Source organism: Talpa europaea, assembly GCF_964194135.1.
Source record: "Talpa europaea genome assembly, chromosome: 8".
Classification (NCBI taxonomy): domain Eukaryota; kingdom Metazoa; phylum Chordata; class Mammalia; order Eulipotyphla; family Talpidae; genus Talpa; species Talpa europaea.
In genome coordinates this window covers 88,805,681-88,825,670 of record NC_140075.1, presented here as the reverse complement: position 1 = coordinate 88,825,670, position 19,990 = coordinate 88,805,681, and the positions used below count along the sequence as shown (strand labels likewise).

General features: G+C 42.1%; 1 protein-coding gene across 1 annotated transcript in view; it reads left to right on the top strand.

Annotated features, from left to right (window-relative positions):
* The window catches only part of CCDC175 (coiled-coil domain containing 175), a gene marked incomplete at both ends in the record, with an annotated part of 53,129 nt that overhangs the window by 23,687 nt on the left and 9,452 nt on the right, over positions 1 to 19,990 (top strand). The window contains 8 exons of the mRNA XM_084240281.1: positions 1,726 to 1,905; positions 4,469 to 4,540; positions 6,395 to 6,530; positions 7,656 to 7,787; positions 11,935 to 12,073; positions 13,196 to 13,275; positions 15,882 to 16,034; positions 17,769 to 17,871. Of these exons, the coding sequence (XP_084096407.1) occupies positions 1,726 to 1,905; positions 4,469 to 4,540; positions 6,395 to 6,530; positions 7,656 to 7,787; positions 11,935 to 12,073; positions 13,196 to 13,275; positions 15,882 to 16,034; positions 17,769 to 17,871 (995 nt within the window). The remainder of the gene's footprint in view (positions 1 to 1,725; positions 1,906 to 4,468; positions 4,541 to 6,394; positions 6,531 to 7,655; positions 7,788 to 11,934; positions 12,074 to 13,195; positions 13,276 to 15,881; positions 16,035 to 17,768; positions 17,872 to 19,990) is intronic.

Sequence of the window (19,990 nt, the reverse complement as noted above, 5' to 3'; positions counted from 1 at the left end):
AGAATTACAAGATCTGCATTTATCAGAAACTGACTCTGCACCTATATTCCCAATCTCAGAAAAGGGGCTGGTCATTGGCACAAACCTCTAACCCAGAGACTGGGGAATTGGCCAAGTAAATCCCTGTCTCGCTACCAATGAGACTCCATTTAATCACTACACCTTGTCATTCCACCTCTCAGGTATTCCCCAATATACCCTATCTTCCTCTCCATCTCCATGCTTTTCCAGTTTTCCATCTCCACCCTTTCCAGTCTTCCTTTGGCTTGCCTCTCAGCTCTTCCCACTTTCTGCATAATCACACCTACCTCACCTCTCTTCCACATCTCTAAAGCCTCCCTCTGATGTCATTCCTTCTCATCAGTCACTGCATTGTAATCAACTGAGCACAAATCCCTTGTCCCAGTAGACTATGAATAGGTCAGCACAGTCATCAGTCTTATTCAGGACAGAGGACCTTGTCCATTGCCGAGTATGTAGTAGAGGACATTCACCAATAACTTAATGAGTATGATAGAATAACATTTGCAAATATGAAATTGTGTAAGTAATCATCCATTATTACTATATTCACAGTTAAATCACATGCAAGTGAAATTACAGTGTCCAGCCCACTTAGGTGAAGCTGAGTTTATGTGAATTGCTGTAGCGTTTAGGCTGCAGAGAATTGTTGCAATCATTTCCTCTCATTCAACTGAACAGCCTACTGAGAATGATAGTAGGCTGCATGCAAAAACTTTACTCAGATCAAAGCTGTTATCATTTGAATCATAAAATATGCCAGTGACAAATAATTATATCACTAGGACATTTACTACCATTATTGGCTTTTGTCTTCACTTTGAGCCTGCCAACAAAACACCACAGACTAGATGGTCTAACAAAGTTTATTTTTCACAGTGGAATCTGAGATAGGGATGCTAAGGGCTCTCTTCTTGCTTCTGCCTTCTCGTTTTGTCCTCACATAGGAGAGAAAGGGAGGAAGAGAGAGATGGGGGAGAGAGGAGAGAGAGAGCTTTCTGGAAACTTTCTTATAATCCCATCATGAGGGTGGGACCTCATCTGAATTTAATTCTCTTCCAAAGACCCCATCCCCAAAGGCACATCATTGGGGGTTAAGATTTCAAAGTATAGGGGGACACACTTCAGCTCACAGCGGTTTTGAAGAAGACAAGATAACTTAGATAAAGTACTTTCTCTCACAGTCATTTTCCCTATCAACTCTGGAAACAAACAAAACCTTGCACTTCCCATTTTTCTCTCTGCAAGCTGGAGAGAAAAAATAACCACTTTTTATAAAATGCCTCACGGGTGCCTGACACTGTCTTGATACTTCTTATTTAATCCTTGTCTCTGGGAGAGAGGCGTTGTGACACTCATTTTATGGATGGTGAAAGTAAACCACCTCCACCAGTGAAGTTTCTTTTCAAGGTCACACTGCAGGGAACAGTCATCAAACTTCATGAGACTCCACTTGCCACAGAAGAACTTGATAGAATTGACCAATACATTAGGAGAAACTCAGCCACACAGAAGGCTGGGGTACTATGAAATTGTTTTTTGTCTTATGGTTACTTTTACAGTTAGGTTCTTCCCATAGCTTGGAAATTTTCCTGTTTAGATTTAGCCACTACCAGCAAAAAGACTTTGTTTTTAATTTTTACTATTTTATTTGGTAAGTCATTCATAAACTGAACTTTCCAAACTACTTTTTAAATTCTTGTGTGTGATAGCATGTTTTCTCATGCAATTATTTGAATCTCAACATATGATAGTTCTGTTTCTTCATGGTAGAAATAAGAAACAACTGGATTTCATAACTGAGAAAGAAAAATTTCTATTAAAAAGAAAAATGGACATCAAAAATATGGAAGAAGGACTCATCACACTGAAAGACCTTCTTAGGTATGTTTGTTATCTTCAGAATTTTGAATCTTCATTCTTCTCTGCATTCATTATTTAGTGATAAAATAAATCTAAGTTAATTTCTTTTTTTTTATAGAGGCATGTTTTTATTTATTTTTTTTTAATTTGTTTTGTTTATACAAGCACTGGGTACAGTCAGAAGCATGGGAGGGTGAGAGAATTCACCAGAGCCAGAGCAGGGAGCAGAGCAGGCAGAAGGACCGAAGTACACTGAGGGGAGCAGTGGGCGGCAGGAGAGGTCTGCGCGCCATGTGGGACCCTCCTCTGGTGGCCGGGGAGCAGCCGGGGATCGAACCGGCGCCGCAGAGGCCTCGGGCAGCTTCGCAACCCAGCGCTCAACCGCTGCACCACCAGGGAGGCCCAAATCTAAGTTAATTTCTAATGTATTCTAGAAAATGAGTTTTATAATGAACTCTGTCTTGCAGTCTGAAAAAGTCATTATTATTGAATCTTTCATTGAAATCACAGACAAGCGCTAAGTTCTAATATAAAATAGTGGTCACAAAAATTGGTCAGTTAGGGGTAATTGACAAGAATGTTCCTGGATGACATCACAACAGTGACCCATTATGATATTCATTTCTGCCATTCAAATCATTTTCATTTTTCTGATTAACAAAGTAAAGGCTATACCTGATTTTTAAATTCTGGTATAGAAATGTGTAACTTACAGAGTAAGACTTACTCTAATCACTCCACAAAGTTATCAATGTTCAGTTTGCTCTTTCTACCTTCAAGTAGATATATACTTATATATGTGTGTGTCCAAAAATTAGACTGTGCTATTCTAGAACCGGATTTTTCACTTAAAATAATATCTGAGTAATTTACACAATGTTATATGTCAATTGTATCCCAATAAAACTGGGAAAATATAGCTTTAGACTCAACAATGAAATGTAATAATTAGTACAGAGCATTCCCATATACTCTTCAACAACTCCTCCAAATATTTCTAGTTTACTATATTTGTCTTTATCATTCTCCCAAATGTAATTTTCCTATCACTTAAATATAGAACAAAGAAGAGACCAACTTATAAAACTCAAATGGGTAGTGATAAAATTTGGTACAAACTACCAGAAATGTAAACACTGTAGGAAGTGTACATTCTCATTCTCTATGAATGAGCAGGAAAATGGTTTTGAGATTGGTAGTGTTACATTTTCTCCATGAATAATATAAATTTGTAACTAGTTGTATCATCATTACTCTGGTTGCTAGAAAGTTCAGGGCCAAATTTGTGGTCCAGTATTCGTATTCATTTACGATTTTTATATTATTGTAATATTTTATTTTTAAATTAGTTTGACTCCTTTGAGGATAAAATTAAATATGTAAATAATTAAAATTGGTAAGTCTGGGGCAAACTGTGAAGAACCGTATAATTCCAGGGGAGATATTAGATCTATTTAGATAGGAAATTGAAAGTTTCTGATTTCAAATAAAGGAAGAAGCATGATTACAGTTGTCTTTCTAGTTTATTTAATAATATTAAATATTTGGGCTTATTTATGAATATTTCCATCTTTCAAAAGATGTAAAGTCATATTTTTATGTGACCTTCAATTTTTGTCCATGAAGCCCTTTTTAGGGAAAAAATGGAGTAAAATTAATGACTTCTAATACCTATATTAGTCTTCATATTTCCATCCATTCTACCACAAGAAAGTCTTCCTTTTTCTTTTTTAAACACTTTATTAGTAGAAGACAGAGGCATATTCTTTTTTTTTTAAAGATTTATTTATTTATTTATACAAGCACTGGGTACAGTCAGAAGCACGGGAGGGTGAGAGAATTCACCAGAGCCAGAACAGAGAGCAGAACAGGCAGACTGACGAAGTACACTGCTGAGGGGAGCAGCAGTTGCGGCAGGAGAGGTCTGCGCGCCATGTGGGAAGCTTGCCCAGTGTCCGGGGATCAAACTGGCGCTGCAGAGGCTGCGGGCAGCTTCGTAGACCAGCGCTCAACCTCTGCACCACCGGGGAGGCCCGAAAGTCTTCCTTTTTTAATCAGTTCTTTCCCCTCAGTCCAAGAATCTATGTGACTTTCTGAATATACACTGTATCAAATCAGACCTTAATCTGGAGTCCAAAGTTCCTCACCCTTTTGTTGACTTTCACTCAGCTGTGCCATTCCTGTGCACTCCCGCTCATGCCCTCTGCACACAGCAAGTCTGCCTAGGTCATGGGACTCCTGATTAGCTTCCCCTTTTGTCTCTGCCAGTGATGATGCCTTTTCCTGGGTGAGATTGCACCTCCAGTCTAGCAAACCATCTTCCTCCCTCTGTTACACATTAACCTCCTATAACCCTTCTTCAACTACTTTCCCAGAACCTGTTCTTCCCTATCCTTTGGTATTCATCTCAACACTTGAAAATTAATTTTAGTTGCACAAAATTGTAGTTGTTTCCTTTTGGACTGTAACTAATGTTTTTAGTTGCGTGACAAGACTTATTTTGTCTCCCAATTAGATGGTAGAATTTTATGTATTCTAACAACACCCACAAAGGCAAAATCCAATATCTTTTTCTTGTTTTCAGAGCGACACAGGAACTGTATCGAAAGCAAGTAAGAATCCTGAGTGATAACATGCAAAGAGAATATCAGAGATGGTAAGGAAAACAAGTTCATTTGTATTATGAGTAGTATGTGTCATCTTACTGAGCAATGTCCCTAAGTTAGAAGAAAACCAGAGTAGTTGTTGGTTAGTGGAGTGCAAGGAAACAATTTTCCTAAATCAAATTGTGTGAAATCTTCTGGCTCTATCTGTGTTTGTTAGATTTTTTTTTTTTTTTTGGGCATTGAACAGAACCAGAGTTTCCCATTTCAGTCAAGTGAAATCAATCACCAAGGGTAACATTGCTGAGATTTGTGTAGTGACTCTTGCTCATCCAGACTTCCATGTGGACATGGACTAGTCTGGTCGCTCTGCCTTTTACTAACTCAGTGACTAAGGTTTGTTTTTTCACTTACCTCCCATCTCTGTAAGTGGGGAATGAAAGTGGCATTTACTACTTTTTTTTGTAAATAATTTTTTTTATTTTTATATTCCCCATACAATTACAACCCCCTGATTTTGACCCCAAGCCCTCCTTTCCCTGCCCCCCCCAAAGTGTGTCTCTGTTTCATAGTTGTTTGTTAATTTTTATTTTTTTCCTTTCTTATAGTTATTCTTTTTCCTGGTTCCTTATTTAGGTTTTCTAGATTCCTGCTATGAGTGAGACCATCCGGTATTTTTCTTTTTCTTTCTGGCTTATTTCACTGAGCATGATCCCTTCCAGCGCCATCCATGTTGCTGCAAATTGCATGTGTTGATCTTTTTTGAATGCTGAGTAATATTCCATGGTGTATATGTGCCACATCTTCTTGATCCAGTCATCTATTTTTGGGCATTTGGGTTGTTTCCAAAGCTTAGCTATTGTAAACAGTGCTGCTATAAACATAGGGGTGCAGGTGCTCTTTTGAATTAATGTTTCTGTGTCCTTTGGGTAAATACCTAGGAGTGGAATTGCTAGATCATATGGAAGCTCTGTCTTTAGTAGGTTGAGGACTCTCCACACAGCTTTCCATAGCGGTTGGACCAGTTTGCACTCCCACCAACAGTGCAGGAGAGTTCCTTTTTCTCCACATTCTCGCCAACATTTATTGTTGCTAGTTTTTTTAATATGTGCCATTCTCACTGGTGTGAGATGGTATCTCATTGTAGTTTTGATTTGCATTTCCCTGATTGCAAGTGACGTTGAACATTTTTTCATATGCCTGGTGGTCGTTTGTATTTCCTCTTTGGAGAAGTTTCTTTTTAGCTCTTCTGCCCATTTTTTTTACTAGATTATTTTCTTTGTTTTTGTTGAGTCTCATCAGCTCTTTGTAGATTTTTGTGATCAGGGCATCTACTACTTTTAAGGTGAATCATAAATACATAGCATATTTAGATCAGTGTCCAGCACTTATGGAAACTAAGTTGTATTTTATTGTTGGGGCTTTTGTCATTGTTGCTAATATTATTCATGTCACAGATTCCAATTGCACTATTTACTCTTCTCTGATTATGTAGACTTTTGAATGTTGTGGTGGACAGAAAAACTTGACAACCCAGACGTTTGAAATCTCTTATTAGCACTTTGGGTAATTTAGGTAATTCCATGTGTTTCTGCCTGGGCCTCTTCTTTTTCTTGCCCCTGAGCCATTTCTACCCTTAACCTAAAGGAGGCGAGTTGCCTAATATGGCTGAGCTTCTGTCCCACTGAGCTTACAGACACTGTGTCTTACTCTGAAGCCACTTATAGAGAGTGTTTTGAGGCACTATTTTTCCGATTTTTTTTTTTGTTAATATGCATAGTCAGCATCACCAATAGCACACAAAGTTTTGTATGATCATAGTGGAACACATTTTCTTTAGAATTTCCTCATCTTTTAGGTAAGCCATTACGTCTATTTAATAGTAATCTTTTTGTTTTAATTGCTAGTATTTTGACTCAGTGGAAAATAGCTACTATCCGAAAACGACATGAACGTTGGTTAATAGCCCAACAAAATGCATTACAAGATGTTATAAAAAAAATTCATTTTGCAGAACAAAGACAAGCTGATTTATTACAACAGGTAAGGGAACGCAGAGATTTAGTATTCTTTAGATTGCAGATGAGTACTTCTGCAATATAATAAAAGTAATATTAATTAAAGGTATTTTTCTTTCTACCTACTTCATGTTGGTAGAGGATTTAGAGTGAGTTATTTAATTTTCTTTTTTTTTAAGATTTATTTTTATTTTTTTATGCCTAAAAGAACTGGAGTGTAGTCCAGAGGTGTGGGAGGTGAGAGGACTCACCAGAGACAGGATGGGGAACAGAACAGGTAGATTGACTGTAGTACATTGCTGAGGGGAGTAGCAGGTGAAACAGGAGAGGTCGTATGTGGGCTAGCTCCCTGGTGGGGAATCGAATTCATGCAGCAGTGGCTGGCAATAGCTTGATAGCACTGAGACTTTAACCCTTGAACCACCAGAGAGGCCCTATTTAATTTTCATAAGAAATGTATCCATTTGTTGTGTATTAACAACATTACTATTCCCTTTAGAATATGCTTTCATAGCATGTAACCTGGAACTTATTTGAGGTCAGTTTTTAAAGAAACTGTACAGACCATTTCTATAACCATACCTATGTGGATAGACCAAATATCACTTATTTTGGGCCTCCCCTGGTAGCGCAGGTGGTTGAGTGCCGCGCTGTGAAGCTGTCTGCAGCCTCTGCAGCACCGGTTTGATCCTGGCCGGCCGGGAGGGTCCCACATGGCATAGCAGACCTCTCCTGTCATGCCCACTGCTCCCCTCTGCAGTGTATTTCGTCAGTCTGCCTGTTCTGTTCCCCACTCTGTCTCTGGTGAATCCTTTCAACCCCCGCCCTCCGCATCTGGCCTGTACCCTAGTTCTTGTATAAACAAATAAACCTTTAAAACAAACAAGAAAACAAATATCATTTATTTGGCTTCATTATATATCCTCTGGCTACCCTTCACCCCCACTGTTCCCATTCCTCATTTCATTTGTAAATATTGCTTGAAGAAGAAATTAATCTCTAAGAGAGTTGAAAAAGTCTCATGGGTTATTTAGCAGTAATATAACCTGAAGTCGGAGCTAAGAGGAATTAATTTAGCTGGGTGTTTGAAAATATATGTAAAGCTGACTGCTATAAGAGAAATCACAAATTCTCATTTTGCTCTAATTAGGTCAGTTTTAGAGAAAAACATATCAATGATTTTTTGGCAGAGATTGAAGCCCTTACAGCAAAATTAAAACAAGAGGAGGAGCAATCTGTTTTCAAAGAAAAAGAGTTAATGCGCGAGTTGAGCAAGTATCAGGTAACATCTATTTTACATCTAAGAATAACTTTAGGTGGCTGTATGTGGGAGGGGACATAATACATGCTATTCTAATCAGTTGAATGTGAAATAACAAGGCTACAATTTAATTCTGAACCTTTCTTCTTCTGAAAAAGAAATAGAGCAATTAAGAATTGTGAGTTAAAAAAATCACACAGTCCACGATGTGTGTAAGTGCTGTCGAAATCCATGGAAATGGGCAGATGGGTGTGAGAAGCGTCAGAGTTATGATGGGAGTGCTAGGGAGGGTAACCCAGTGAGACCAACCCCGGAAAGCCCCCCCTTAAAAAGAGAGCCTTGCTGACTTGAAAGAGCCAAGAGCAGACTTAGGATGGCGCAGGCATGAAGAGTGGGGGAGATGATGAAAAAAGGCACTGAGTACCCAGGGGGTTCACAGCTGACAAGTCTCTGGAAACACAGTGAAAAACATACCTGTTCAAGGTGATGGTGTTGCTGGAAAGGCAGGGGCATGTTCCTTGGAGACCTCTATTGGCAGAGGAGCTGAGAATAAAAGGGTTGTGGTCAAAGTTCCCCTAAACTTGATTCTGTCTAAAGAGGAAAAAGAGGCCCCACTACACCGAAAGGGACTTTTTTCGAAAGCAATCACCCCTTGCTCTAGCAAGGGAGTAGGAATCTTTACATTTCCAAGTTTAGGGTCTTACCCTGGTCCAAGCCCACTCCCCTTCGACCCCCAACACACACCCTGCCAGCAACGCTCTGCCCATAACTTGGTATCTGTGGCCATAATATCAGGCCAAAAGATAAACAAGCACCTCTCCCACTTGCATCTACATGTTTGTCCTCGCCGCATCTCCTTCCATGTGTCTGCTCCTTCCCCTTCATTCCGCTTCCATTTATACGATCACCTCACTCCTTCCCACTGCCGTTCAGGAAATCCGTCCCATAACCCGCTGGGTCTAGCGGGGTGGGGAAAATGGCACCCGGTCAGTGTTCCCCCCCTTCCCAGAGATGCAGCCGCCACAGGGACAGTAGCTGGAGCAAGCAGAGGTGGGGGGAGGGCAGGAGGTGCTTGGGTCTCATCTTCCGGAAGTAGATGCTGAGATGGCATTAGGTGTGCGGAGGCCTCTGAGGAAGGATTACCTGTGGAAGGAGGGCAGAGGAAGCCTCAGGCTGCCTCCGTAAACTGAAACACTCTCTAGGGACTCTGGAGCAAGAATTGTCCATTAGAAGAGTCACACCTGGGGCAGACATGGCAACACCCTTGCACGACCTCTTTGCACGTCTGTGGGCAGAGGGCCGCCCCTTGAAGGACCTGACAGCGGCAAGGGGCCTCTGAGGGAGCCGACCCCTGAAGGCTGTCCAGTAATCACACTCCTTCCCGCAGGTAGCCCATGCCTCCTGGCGGGGACCCACAGCGGCATCCCCAGGTCTGCCACACTTTTGTGGGCCACCGTGAGTGCTTTTCATCTGCTCTCCCTGGGCTGGGAAGCCATCCCAGAGGCTAAGCAGAGGGCTGAAATCATCTGATTTGAATAGGATCTGTCAAGCTGCTTTAAGTAGCATGTAGGGACTCAGCAGCAGACACAAGACCAGTAATATCGAATAATTCAAGCAAGAACAATACGTCAAATAATTCAAGTAGCCTGAACCAAAACAATAAGTGAGGAGGTGGCAAGAACTGGTCACATCACAGATACTTTTTGAGATAGAGCTATCAGAGTTCACCCTCACACCCAGTGGTGAAACCATGAGGACAATTACCTGAGAGGTAAGAATATAATAAGGACAGTACTTAGTATCTATTCAAGATTATGCAGTGCAGTTAGCTGCGATAATTAGAAGCATAAGACTGTGCAGATGAGATGATTACTGTGGACACCCTGCCAAAGCCTACCAGGCTGTGTGCCCCCTGCAGGGGCCCTGTGTGCACCTGTGTCTTATTTGCACAAAGGCACGGCTGATGGCAGCCTCTGACCAGTTATTATTAAGCAACAATGCCATCCCCCCTATAATCATCACAGTACCTTCACCCTGCCCTGTAACAACCCCCAGCACAGTGAATTCAATTTCTGCCTTTAGCTCAGTGACATGAGGAATCCCAAACGAAGAGGACACAACCGCAGATTTTGGTTGATGGGATCATTCGTTGTTGCATCCGTGGTGGAATCCTTCTTGCAGCCATTAATAGGATCTGTAGACCAACAGAGCCCAACGTCACAGGGAAGAAAGGCAAAATCATTAGGAATCCCAGTGCCATTCGGGTCCCTGACCTCTCTGATCTCTCCATGTAAAACAGCCCTGGATCCCTGGTTCAGATGAATTTCCAGGTCTTGAGAGGTGTTGCCGTCAATCAGTTCTGTGTTGTGTAGACCTGGCTCAGATACTAGGGGACTCACCTGAAATTCTCCAGCTGGAGCTGCCCTGGGCTTCCACAGCCTACCCAGCTCGGACACGTAGCGCTGCATGGCGGGCCTCCCCAGCCCTGCTGCAGGCAGGCTGTCAGGAGCAGTGCCTCTAGGAAGCAGGGTTGCTGCTGGAGGATTTGACCTTCTGTTGCGTGAGCTGGTTACGCAGCCCTAACAAGACTGTCAACTTTATATCTGGAGCTGAACCTGGAGGCAGCAGGAAAAGGTTGGAGAAGGAAAGATGAACTGGAAGTGAAGGAAAGCAAAGGCAAACTGGAACTCGCAGAATGAGCTGGAACTCATGGGCCTGGGTCTCTTTTCTGTCCTAGACCCCACCTCCCAGGAATTGCAGCAGAAGCCAGAGGCTTTATCACTGAGCTCGGTTTGCACAGGGTTGGGGAATGAGATGCTGAGGGGGGATTTGATGGAGCTGGAGAAGCTGTGAGCCTGCCCGGCTGCCCGTTGCAACAAGCTGAGCAGGGAGATACCACCAACTCGCCTGAGCGGCGCCAGGACCTGGCGCCCAGCCCCTCTCTCAGAGCATAAACTGAGAGGGTGGTTTCTTATCCAGGAATGAATGGATGCCTCACATCTCCTTGTGCCCCTCTGTCCTGTTTTAGAGAGCTTCGTGTGGATACTGCATAACTGAGTTTCTTAGCACTTCCACTTGGAGAAATTTACTACTGAGTCTGCACTGTAATATTCTGGAGTTCTTGTGTTCCATGTGTATGGTTTTTTCTTTATTTATTCCAAAGGGTTGTAATGGCAATTTGGTGCCTCTCGTGGGGACCTGAAAGGTATGCCTTTCAAACATGGGGCTTCTTGGCCAGATGGGCTATTTCACTGCCGTGTGTGAGTCTCGTTCTCTTGCTCCTGAGCTATGACTTTGGTGGTGTCGAGGCCACTTGGTCCTGCAGTGCTGTGCTGTGAGGGCTCCTCCTGCCGGGAAGCAGGCCTGGTGTTGCCCTGCTGGCGCGTGGAGCTTCTTTCAACTTATGTGCATAGACGGATACACATGAAACTGTAAATAAAAGTTTTTATGAGTAAACGGGCAGCCCTCTTGAGAGTGTGAGTATCTAGTCTAGAAATCCTCTGATTGCTATGACAACAAGAGGGATACTTATTTCTCTCTCCCTTGTACAGGCCAAAGGGAAGGGGCCCAGCTCTGCTGTCCTCAGCTTGGGTCTCTCATCTGTGGGTCCAAATGGGGGCTCCCATGGTCATCCTCTCCGAGTTAGGGGATGAGGGCAGGGCCGAGGGAGCGCATACCTCTTCCTGTCACAGGGGCAAGACCCAGAAGTGGCACACCCCACTTTTGCTGGTAAAGCATTGGCTGCTCCCACCCGCAAGGGAAACTGAGAAATAACTCGACCTGGTGGCCTCATGCTCAGCTGAAACTCCAGAGTCCTGTTATTAAGAGGCAGGAGAATGGATAGAAACTGTCAGCTGGTGGGCTTTTCTGTAGTCATTTTCTCAAATATGCTTCTGGACTATGTATAGGGCAGCATTAAAAAGGTCCTAGCAGTAGAGGCCTAGAACTGAAAGGCTCTTTGGAGAACCAGTCTGATTTAATCACCTTGCTGTGTAGATTGTGGGAGAGCCTGTAAGTCAGCCCCGAAGATTACTAAAGTATCTCATTTGTGCCAGATGCCTTTCCATGTACCTCAGAGAGGGAGGAGGTCAAGACAAACAGAACTGACTCTAGATTTGTACAAATTCTCCAAAACCATATATCACCATTGGTTTCACTCTCTTTAAAGAAAAGAGTTGAGAAGGAAGTGCAAAGTACCAAAGTAAAAGAAGAACAACTTGACGAGTGTCTTCCACACCTTCAAGTGGCAGAAGAAAATTTTACAAGCAGAAACAAAGAACTGGAAGAGCTCCGTGTTGTTCTCCCAGGTCCGTATGAAACACTTAGTAGTTGACCTGAAGCCCAGGTAAAGCTCTCACTGTTGTCTTCTAACACCAGGCAAGGCATCAATCACAAGCCAGTGGTGAAATCTCCCAATTTTCTCCGTTACCTTTAACTGTTCTCTAGTGTTGACCCGATCTACTAATTTCCTCTCACACACACGTTGCGCTTGTCAAATGCTTCCTTTACTCTTTTAAAGGCTGTTTAAAATAAGAATCAGTAGCAACTATACTAGGCGGTTTCTCTTATCTATCAACTATGAAAATAGAATAGAGACATTTTTAGATACATACGACTTCAAAATATCTCATTTACTCTTACATAGGAAGCTAGTACAGAATTCACTATAAATAGAGGGAATAAGTCAAGGAAAATATGAGGTTCAGGAAACCAGAAGCCCAAGGCAAAAGAGATGCAAAGTGCCCAGGCAGCCGGGCAGCTGGAGATGCAAAGTGCCCAGGCAGCCGGGCAGCTGGACTGAGGGGAAGGGAGGAGTAGAACCGCAAGATTAGCCACTGAGTTTGACCAGGGGCCTAGTAACATTCAGAAGAGCTGTACAGCCCTGTTATAGATTTTTATATGAATTAATGATATATAGATGGAGAGCTAAGCAAATTTTAAAAATGAGGCATTTTTAATGCTGAGAAAATACAAAAAAAAAATTATATAAGAAAGGAAATATAATCATACTACACCACCTATCTCATAAGTGAATGATAGTCATGTTGTTAACAGTAACCTAAATAGCTGGCATTTACTTAAGCAAAAAACTTAACTCTGGGGGGGAGGTTAGAGGGCGAAAATGTGGAGTTGCAGGTAAGAGTGGAGGATCTGGGGTTGAGAGTAAATTTACTATTAATATATCCTCTACTATATTTGGGAGTAGAAAATGCCTTAAAATGACAACATTAAAAAAACAGCATATAAGCATTTTTTAAGAAAGTGAAAAGGAAAAATGGCGAAAATGACTGAAATGATTGATTCTGAGGAGTAAAACACATGGATGACCACAGCATGGGTGGGGGCACAGGTCTTATTTTGCTTAATGTTTTTAAACTAAACTTTGTGCGTACTTATTTTTCTCTTTTTCTCTTTCTCTTTTTTAATAGAACTGATGAGGGAGAAGTATTTACTGGACATGTCCATTTCTCAGTGCTTAAGGGACTTTTCAGGATACTCGTTCAGTACGGTAAAGAGTCAGTCTTCTTTCTCTTATTAGAATACTGCTGTACACAGACAGTAATGCTTAACTGGCACCATTGGCATTTTCAGGAAGTTCACATTTATTAAACTTACCCTTTGAGTACCAACATTTTGAAATTGGGTCTAGAGAGAAAGGGAAGGAAAGTGTGTGAGTGGAGGGAGAGGGCCAAGGAGAGAGAAAGAGAGAAACTCCAAAGACAACTAGCACGTAATTGGGAAAATCATTAGGGGGCTCAGTTTTCTTATTTGTGTGAGAGAATTTGAATTATGCTCCCTAAGTTTCTTTTCAGATCTGTTATCCTGACAACTCCCTATGAAGACACAGATAAGTGGGCAGAGGATGGGGGTAGGGGGTGGGGGAATGGATGAAATGGGAGCAGGTAAAGAGATTATTTACTAGTTCTTTAATAATTAATAATGATAAACATGTGTGGATCTGATTAGTTAAAAATGGAAACACACTTTTCTTTGAGATGCAGTCATATCAGACCTGACTTTTAAACGTTATGGGTGTAGAGGAAAAGGAAAACTTACAAGTATGTGTATCATATATATACAATTCTATTTTCTTAAGCTCCTGCTAGTGATGATATATAGTGAATGAAGATTATGTGGGGTTTTTTTGGGTTTTTTTGAATACATATATTTTTAAGATTATTTATTTATACAAGAACCGGGGTACAGGCCAAAGGAGCAGGAGGGTGAGAGAATTCACCAGAGCGGGGAACAAAACAGGCATACTGACGAAATACACTGCTGAGGGGAGCAGCAGGCGAGACAGGAGAGGTCTGCCGCACCATGTGGGACCCTTGCTGGCCGGCCGGGATCAAACCCGTGCTGCAGAGTCTGTGGACAGCTCCACAGCACGGCGCTCAACTGCCTGTGCCACCGGGGGAGGCCCAAGATTATGTGTTTTATTGTGGCGGCTCCTGCCTCCATGGCTGGCAATACCACTGTTGCCACCATTGATCGCCAGTAATTGGATGAAATAAAGAGTGGCTGTACTGTGGATGCTCACAAATAGAGCACGTAAGACCCCCTTCCCCTGTGCGCTGGACTGGACAGTCAATGACGGGTAAGATCGGGGGCAGACTAAAGAAGGCACTGGCTAGCCGCATGTCTGCGACTCCTGACGACCTAAGACAGGTGCAGTCCCCGAGGGGATTCAGCATAATAAACTTTGGCGTTCATGTTAAGCAGAACAGACCCCCTCTGATGTTACAGGAAAAGATTGCTGTGCATTGGCGCCATAAGCAACCAACAAACACTGCCTGAAAACACTGAGACACACACCGTTAATCTTTAACTTACAATTCAATAGCCCTGTGCTGCACTGCCCAGCTGTATGCTTTAAACTGGTTTAGCTTTTAGAACATGCTTAAATATATGACTAAGAAAAAGTAATCTTTGTGATTTTATAGTAAATGCTAATAACAAATAATAATATGTGGTAATTAAAAACTAATGTTATGATAAATATATGAAACATGATCATAATAAAAATCATGTAGGTAATATTTAAGTTAAGGTTAGGATAACAAAGACCTCCTCTGAGTAAATTACAGTAAGTGCTTGATTCATCGATAATTGTACTTAAATGGAATTTAGGTGAAAAACAATATGTAATAATTCTTACTATGTTTCACTGCATATCTGATGTATGATTTACCACAAACTGTGAAAAATAATCTTAGGTAATTGCCACAGAAATGTATAAAAAGAGAAGGTTGATTTTAATAAATTGCACTCAGATTTTTGCTCTCCCTTGAGTGTGTCTGTGTGTCATTCTTGTCCCTCGCCCTAATTCCTTCGACCACCTTCCACTCGTTCTCAATCCCTGAGACTGTCTCGATCTCCCGCCGCCTCAGGGCTGGTCCACGGCATTTTATAACAGTATAATAACTAAAATCTGAACAGAGAATTCAGTAGAGAAGAGAAGAGAGAATTCTGATAAATCTATGTAGTAGTCGTCTTTCTTTAAGAAATATTAAATCCTCCTTGAAACACCCCACATTTCCCTGCTTTTGCCAGACAATTGTTCATATATCACAATATACTGTATTTTGCAAAGGTACATCAACTATTTTTTTTTATTTATTTAAGATTTATTTATTTATACAAGCACTGGGTACAGTCAGAAGCGCAGGAGGGTGACAGAATTCATTAGAGCCAGAGCAGGGAGCAGAACAGGCAGACCGATGAAATACACTGCTGAGGGGAGCAGCGGGCAGCAGGAGAGGTCTGTGTGCCATGTGGGACCCTCGCCGGCAGCCAGGGATCAAACTGGTGCTACAGAGGCTGCGGGCAGCTTCGCAGCCCAGTGCTCAACCACTGCGCCACCAGGGGAGGCCCTACATCAACTATTTAACTTGGAGTCCATAGACCTGTTTCCCAGAGCCCATGAATAAATTTCTATGAATCAGCTTCGGACTTAAGTATCAAGTTTTTCTAAGGGAAGGTATCCATTACCTCTGTTGTTGGTCCAGGAATTAGAACCTCTCTCTGAATGTGATGTAAGACATTTGATTCACAGACATTTGATTCCATGCTTGTTGAACTATATGAGATAACTGGGGTTTTATGTTTGCGCAGGATAATGTGAAGGAAGAATTGAAACATTTACGAGAGCAAGAAAGCCGTAAAATCAAAAATCACCTTGAAATACTGAAGGAATTAGAAAATGAAATCTATGTACATGACCTAAAAACTGATGCTTTGCTCCTGGAAAATGAAAGATTAAAAAAAGTAAGTTCAAGAGCATTTCACTTTGCACAGTGGTTTTGGTTGATTGCCTAGACCTGTAAAAGTTGCAAATAAAAAGGAAAGTTTCCCTTAAAACTTTTCAAATGAAGCTTAAAGTAGATGCAGGTCAGAACCAAGTCTTAAGTGCATGGCCGGGTCACGAGCACCAGATCAGGAAACAAAGCATTAACACATAATCGCCTATGTCCCTTGTCTCTACCTCCCCACAAGGGTGCCACAATCCTGCCTTCTAACAAACTTGTAAGGACTTTCATCCCTCCAGAAATATTTCACCAGACTGTCTTCATATCAAGATGATGTAGATTATTTGTTAAAAGATTGGGAGCTTTCATTGTGATTTTGGCAATGAGTGAGCGAATTGAATGACTATGGAAAAGACTGATTCGAAAGCTGTGATTGGGATTCAGTGCCCATCTACTAGTCTCCAGATGATTCCATGCTGTTACCTTGTTCTCTCACCACTCTATTTTGCTGACCACATTCCTTTCCTCACCAAACATTTTAAGCACCTTATGAGTCCCAGGCCTTGGAGAGGTACAGTGGATGTAGAGATGAATCACACACTGCCCCAAGCCTTGAGGAAACCCACAGTCGAGGAAAAGGGCATATAATGAATACATGCGATTCAGTGTTTTGAGGGCAACGATCTGCCCAAGGGGCACAAAGAGTAAACCCAGGCAAGAGCACCTCACCCACCTCATTTGGGGCTCAGAGAGAAGTTCTGGGTAGGTGTCATTAGCATCGAGGTAGGAGAGGGGCATGATTCCTCAGGGACAGTGTGTTGCTGAGAAGATTGAGCTGTGAGCAGAGCTCTGGAGAAAGACAACTTTGAAAGTATAAACAGTAGAAGAGATCAAAAGGGAAACCAGTCCAGGATAGTCAGAGAACTACGAGAGGCCAGCTGAACCAGGCGAGTCAACAGTGGCGTGGACTTTGCTTCAGGCAGCTTTCACGTTGGCTGACTACAGAAGCTGCCAACAAGCCTTGCTAGCACTGACGCAGATCATACAGGACTCGTAGACACTGTGTGTGCTTTGTAGTAGTCCTTCCGTGTCTACCCCTTCCACGGTACTGGATGGTATTTCTTAGACTTCCATCAGTAGTTTATGGTATTTGGCTATTTCTCTCCAGAAACTGGGCCAGTGCCATATTTATATCCCAAAGCCCATCCTGTCTGAGTTCCCAGGGATATTAGTGTTTGGGGTTGAGAGTTCCTGAGCTTTGGGTGATGACAATAGAAGCCACAACTTTAATACCCATCCACAACCATCATTGCCCATCTGAGTGAAACAGCTGACCTGAGTGAACAACCTTGTGGGGTCTCCTCACCTGAAAAATCACCTCTCACCTTGAACCATCTAGTCAAGCCCGATGGCTGACTTATAACACTCACTGCACAGACATTTTGTGTAAGGACCATTTTGTGTGTGTGCAGACACGATGCATTTAGGCAGAATACCTTTTATTTTCTTTTTGTGGCAAATTATACTCAGATGCCATGTTGATTTGGGTGCTGAAATGCTTGCTAGGAAGCAGAATCCTTCATGTCCCTCACCAGAGTGTGAGCTTGGTAAAGCCTCTGTTCACCACAGTTACCTTTGCACCCAGAACAGTAGGCAGCACAGAGGAGAGACCAGTGTTTGTTGAATGATGCTACAGATAATTAATCTACAGTAATTAAATGGCTTAAAGCAATCACTTGCCTTTACTTTCCAGTATATTGCATATATGAAGAAGATCACAGCGCAATACAAAGAAGGAAAAGGAGATCTCCTCCACCGCTCAAGTCACCTGTCTTGGGAACTGATATCTCATCACAGTAAGTAATGTTTTGTGGGTGGTCTCACATATGAGAATTAAAGTTTTTCTTTTGTTTAAACTAACTTTACTGGTTTGCATACATTAAAGTGCACACATTTTAAGATCAATGAATTTTGACAAATGCATATACCACCTTAACCACTACCACCACAAGCAAAATAGAGAGTATTTTTATGACTGACAAATTTCCCCTGTTACCTCCAGTTCCTGGAAACCATTGATCTGCTCTCTGTCACTGAGGATTAGATAGATAGAATGTATGCAAATCAACTCTAGGGTATATTTATAAGTAGAATTACAGAGTATATGCGCTGTATATCCACTGGCTTCCTTCACTCAGAAAGCTGGTTTTTAGGATCCAGCCATGTTACTGATGTCTTTGGCTTGCTCCTTTTTAGAGTTGTCTAATATTCCATCCTAGAATGTACCACATTTTATTTATCCATTTAGATTGTTTCCAGGTTTTGGTTACTATTTGTTTGCAAGCATTTGCATGAATATTTGTTTTCATTTCTCTAGGGTAAATACTAAGGAGTGGAATTACAGGGTTATAGGGTTAGTGTATGATTATAAGAAAGAGTCAATTTCTCAAAGTTATTGTACAAATTTATCAACCCACCATCAATGGGATACTCCACATCCTCACCAATACTTAAAATTGTTAACATTTTAATCGCTATGTAATGGCATTTCACTGTAGTTTTAATTTGCATTTCCCTAACGACTAAATTCGTTGAGTATGGCTTCATGTGTCTTTTGATCACCTGTAAATCATCTTTTGTGAGGGATACTGAACCAATTATCTATGGAGGTAAAAAAAAATTATTAATCATTTACTTTGCCTAAAAATTGGCAGTGTGGTCAGAGCTTGGTGGAGACGGCATATGACTGCTCCACAATCAACTGGGACAGTGTAGTGGTCGGGGGTAATTTAGAAGTTGGAGACTGGAATCATCTGAAGATCCACTCCTTCACGTATCTGGTATTGATGCTGACTGCCAACTGGATTCACAGGAGACCACCAACCAGGACACCTCCATGTGCCCTGCACGTGCCCAGCAATGCCATGTTGCCAGTCTGGGGGTTTCACTTGGGCTGGGGTGTCCAGAGTATTATTGAATACCCTGTTGTGCCTGTGTGACTGACCTCAACTGACCTCAACTATTCAAGCATCTTGTGAGAAGCTCAGGTGTTGATCCTTTATGTAATCTGTATGGTAAATTGCACTGATTGCTCTTTGAATATCAAACCAGTCTCCCATTCCTGGGATAAAACTCACTTGTTCAAAAGCTATTATTGTTTCAATACATTACCGAATTCATTTTGCTAATCCTTGCACAAATTTTTGTGTGTGCAAAGTTGCCTTGCTCTGCTTGCCCTGTAGTCTGTAAAGTGCTTCCAGCAGAAAGCTGATCATAAGGCTCACCTCATTTGTCTCCCTTTTGTCAGGTATTATATTCCTGTATTGTATATTCTCCACCATCTGAAAACTGGATATTACAACTAATATATCTATTTGATATATTTTGTCCCATTAACTGCTTGTTTACAATGGGAAGGCAAATCTGATCCAGTTATTCTGCCACTCGGAAAGTAAAAATTTTTAGATAAAAATAATTTTGGGGGCCTCCCCGGTGGCACAGCGGTTGAGCGCTGGGTTGCGAAGCTGCCCACGGCCTCTGCGGCGCCAGTTCGATCCCCGGCTGCCACCCAGCCACCGGAGGAGGGTCCCGCATGGCGCGCAGACCTCTCCTGCCGCCCGCTGCTCCCCTCAGCAGTGTACTTCGGTCCTTCTGCCTGCTCTGCTCCCCGCTCTGGCTCTGGTGAATTCTCTCACCCTCCCGCGCTTCTGACTGTACCCAGTGCTTGTATAAACAAAACAAACAAACAAACAAATAAATAAATAAAACATGCCTCTATTAAAAAAAATAATTTTTGGTTCAGAGACAAAGTAGAATGGTGATTGCCAGGAGTGAGGGGTGTAGGGTAAGTGAATTATTTAGGCTTTTATGCCACCAGCCTCTGTAGCAATCACCTGCAGCCTTGAGGGTTCTCACCTGCTTCCCAGGCCCGCCCCCACCCCCTGCCTAGCCAGCCTGCAGTCTTGCCACCACGCT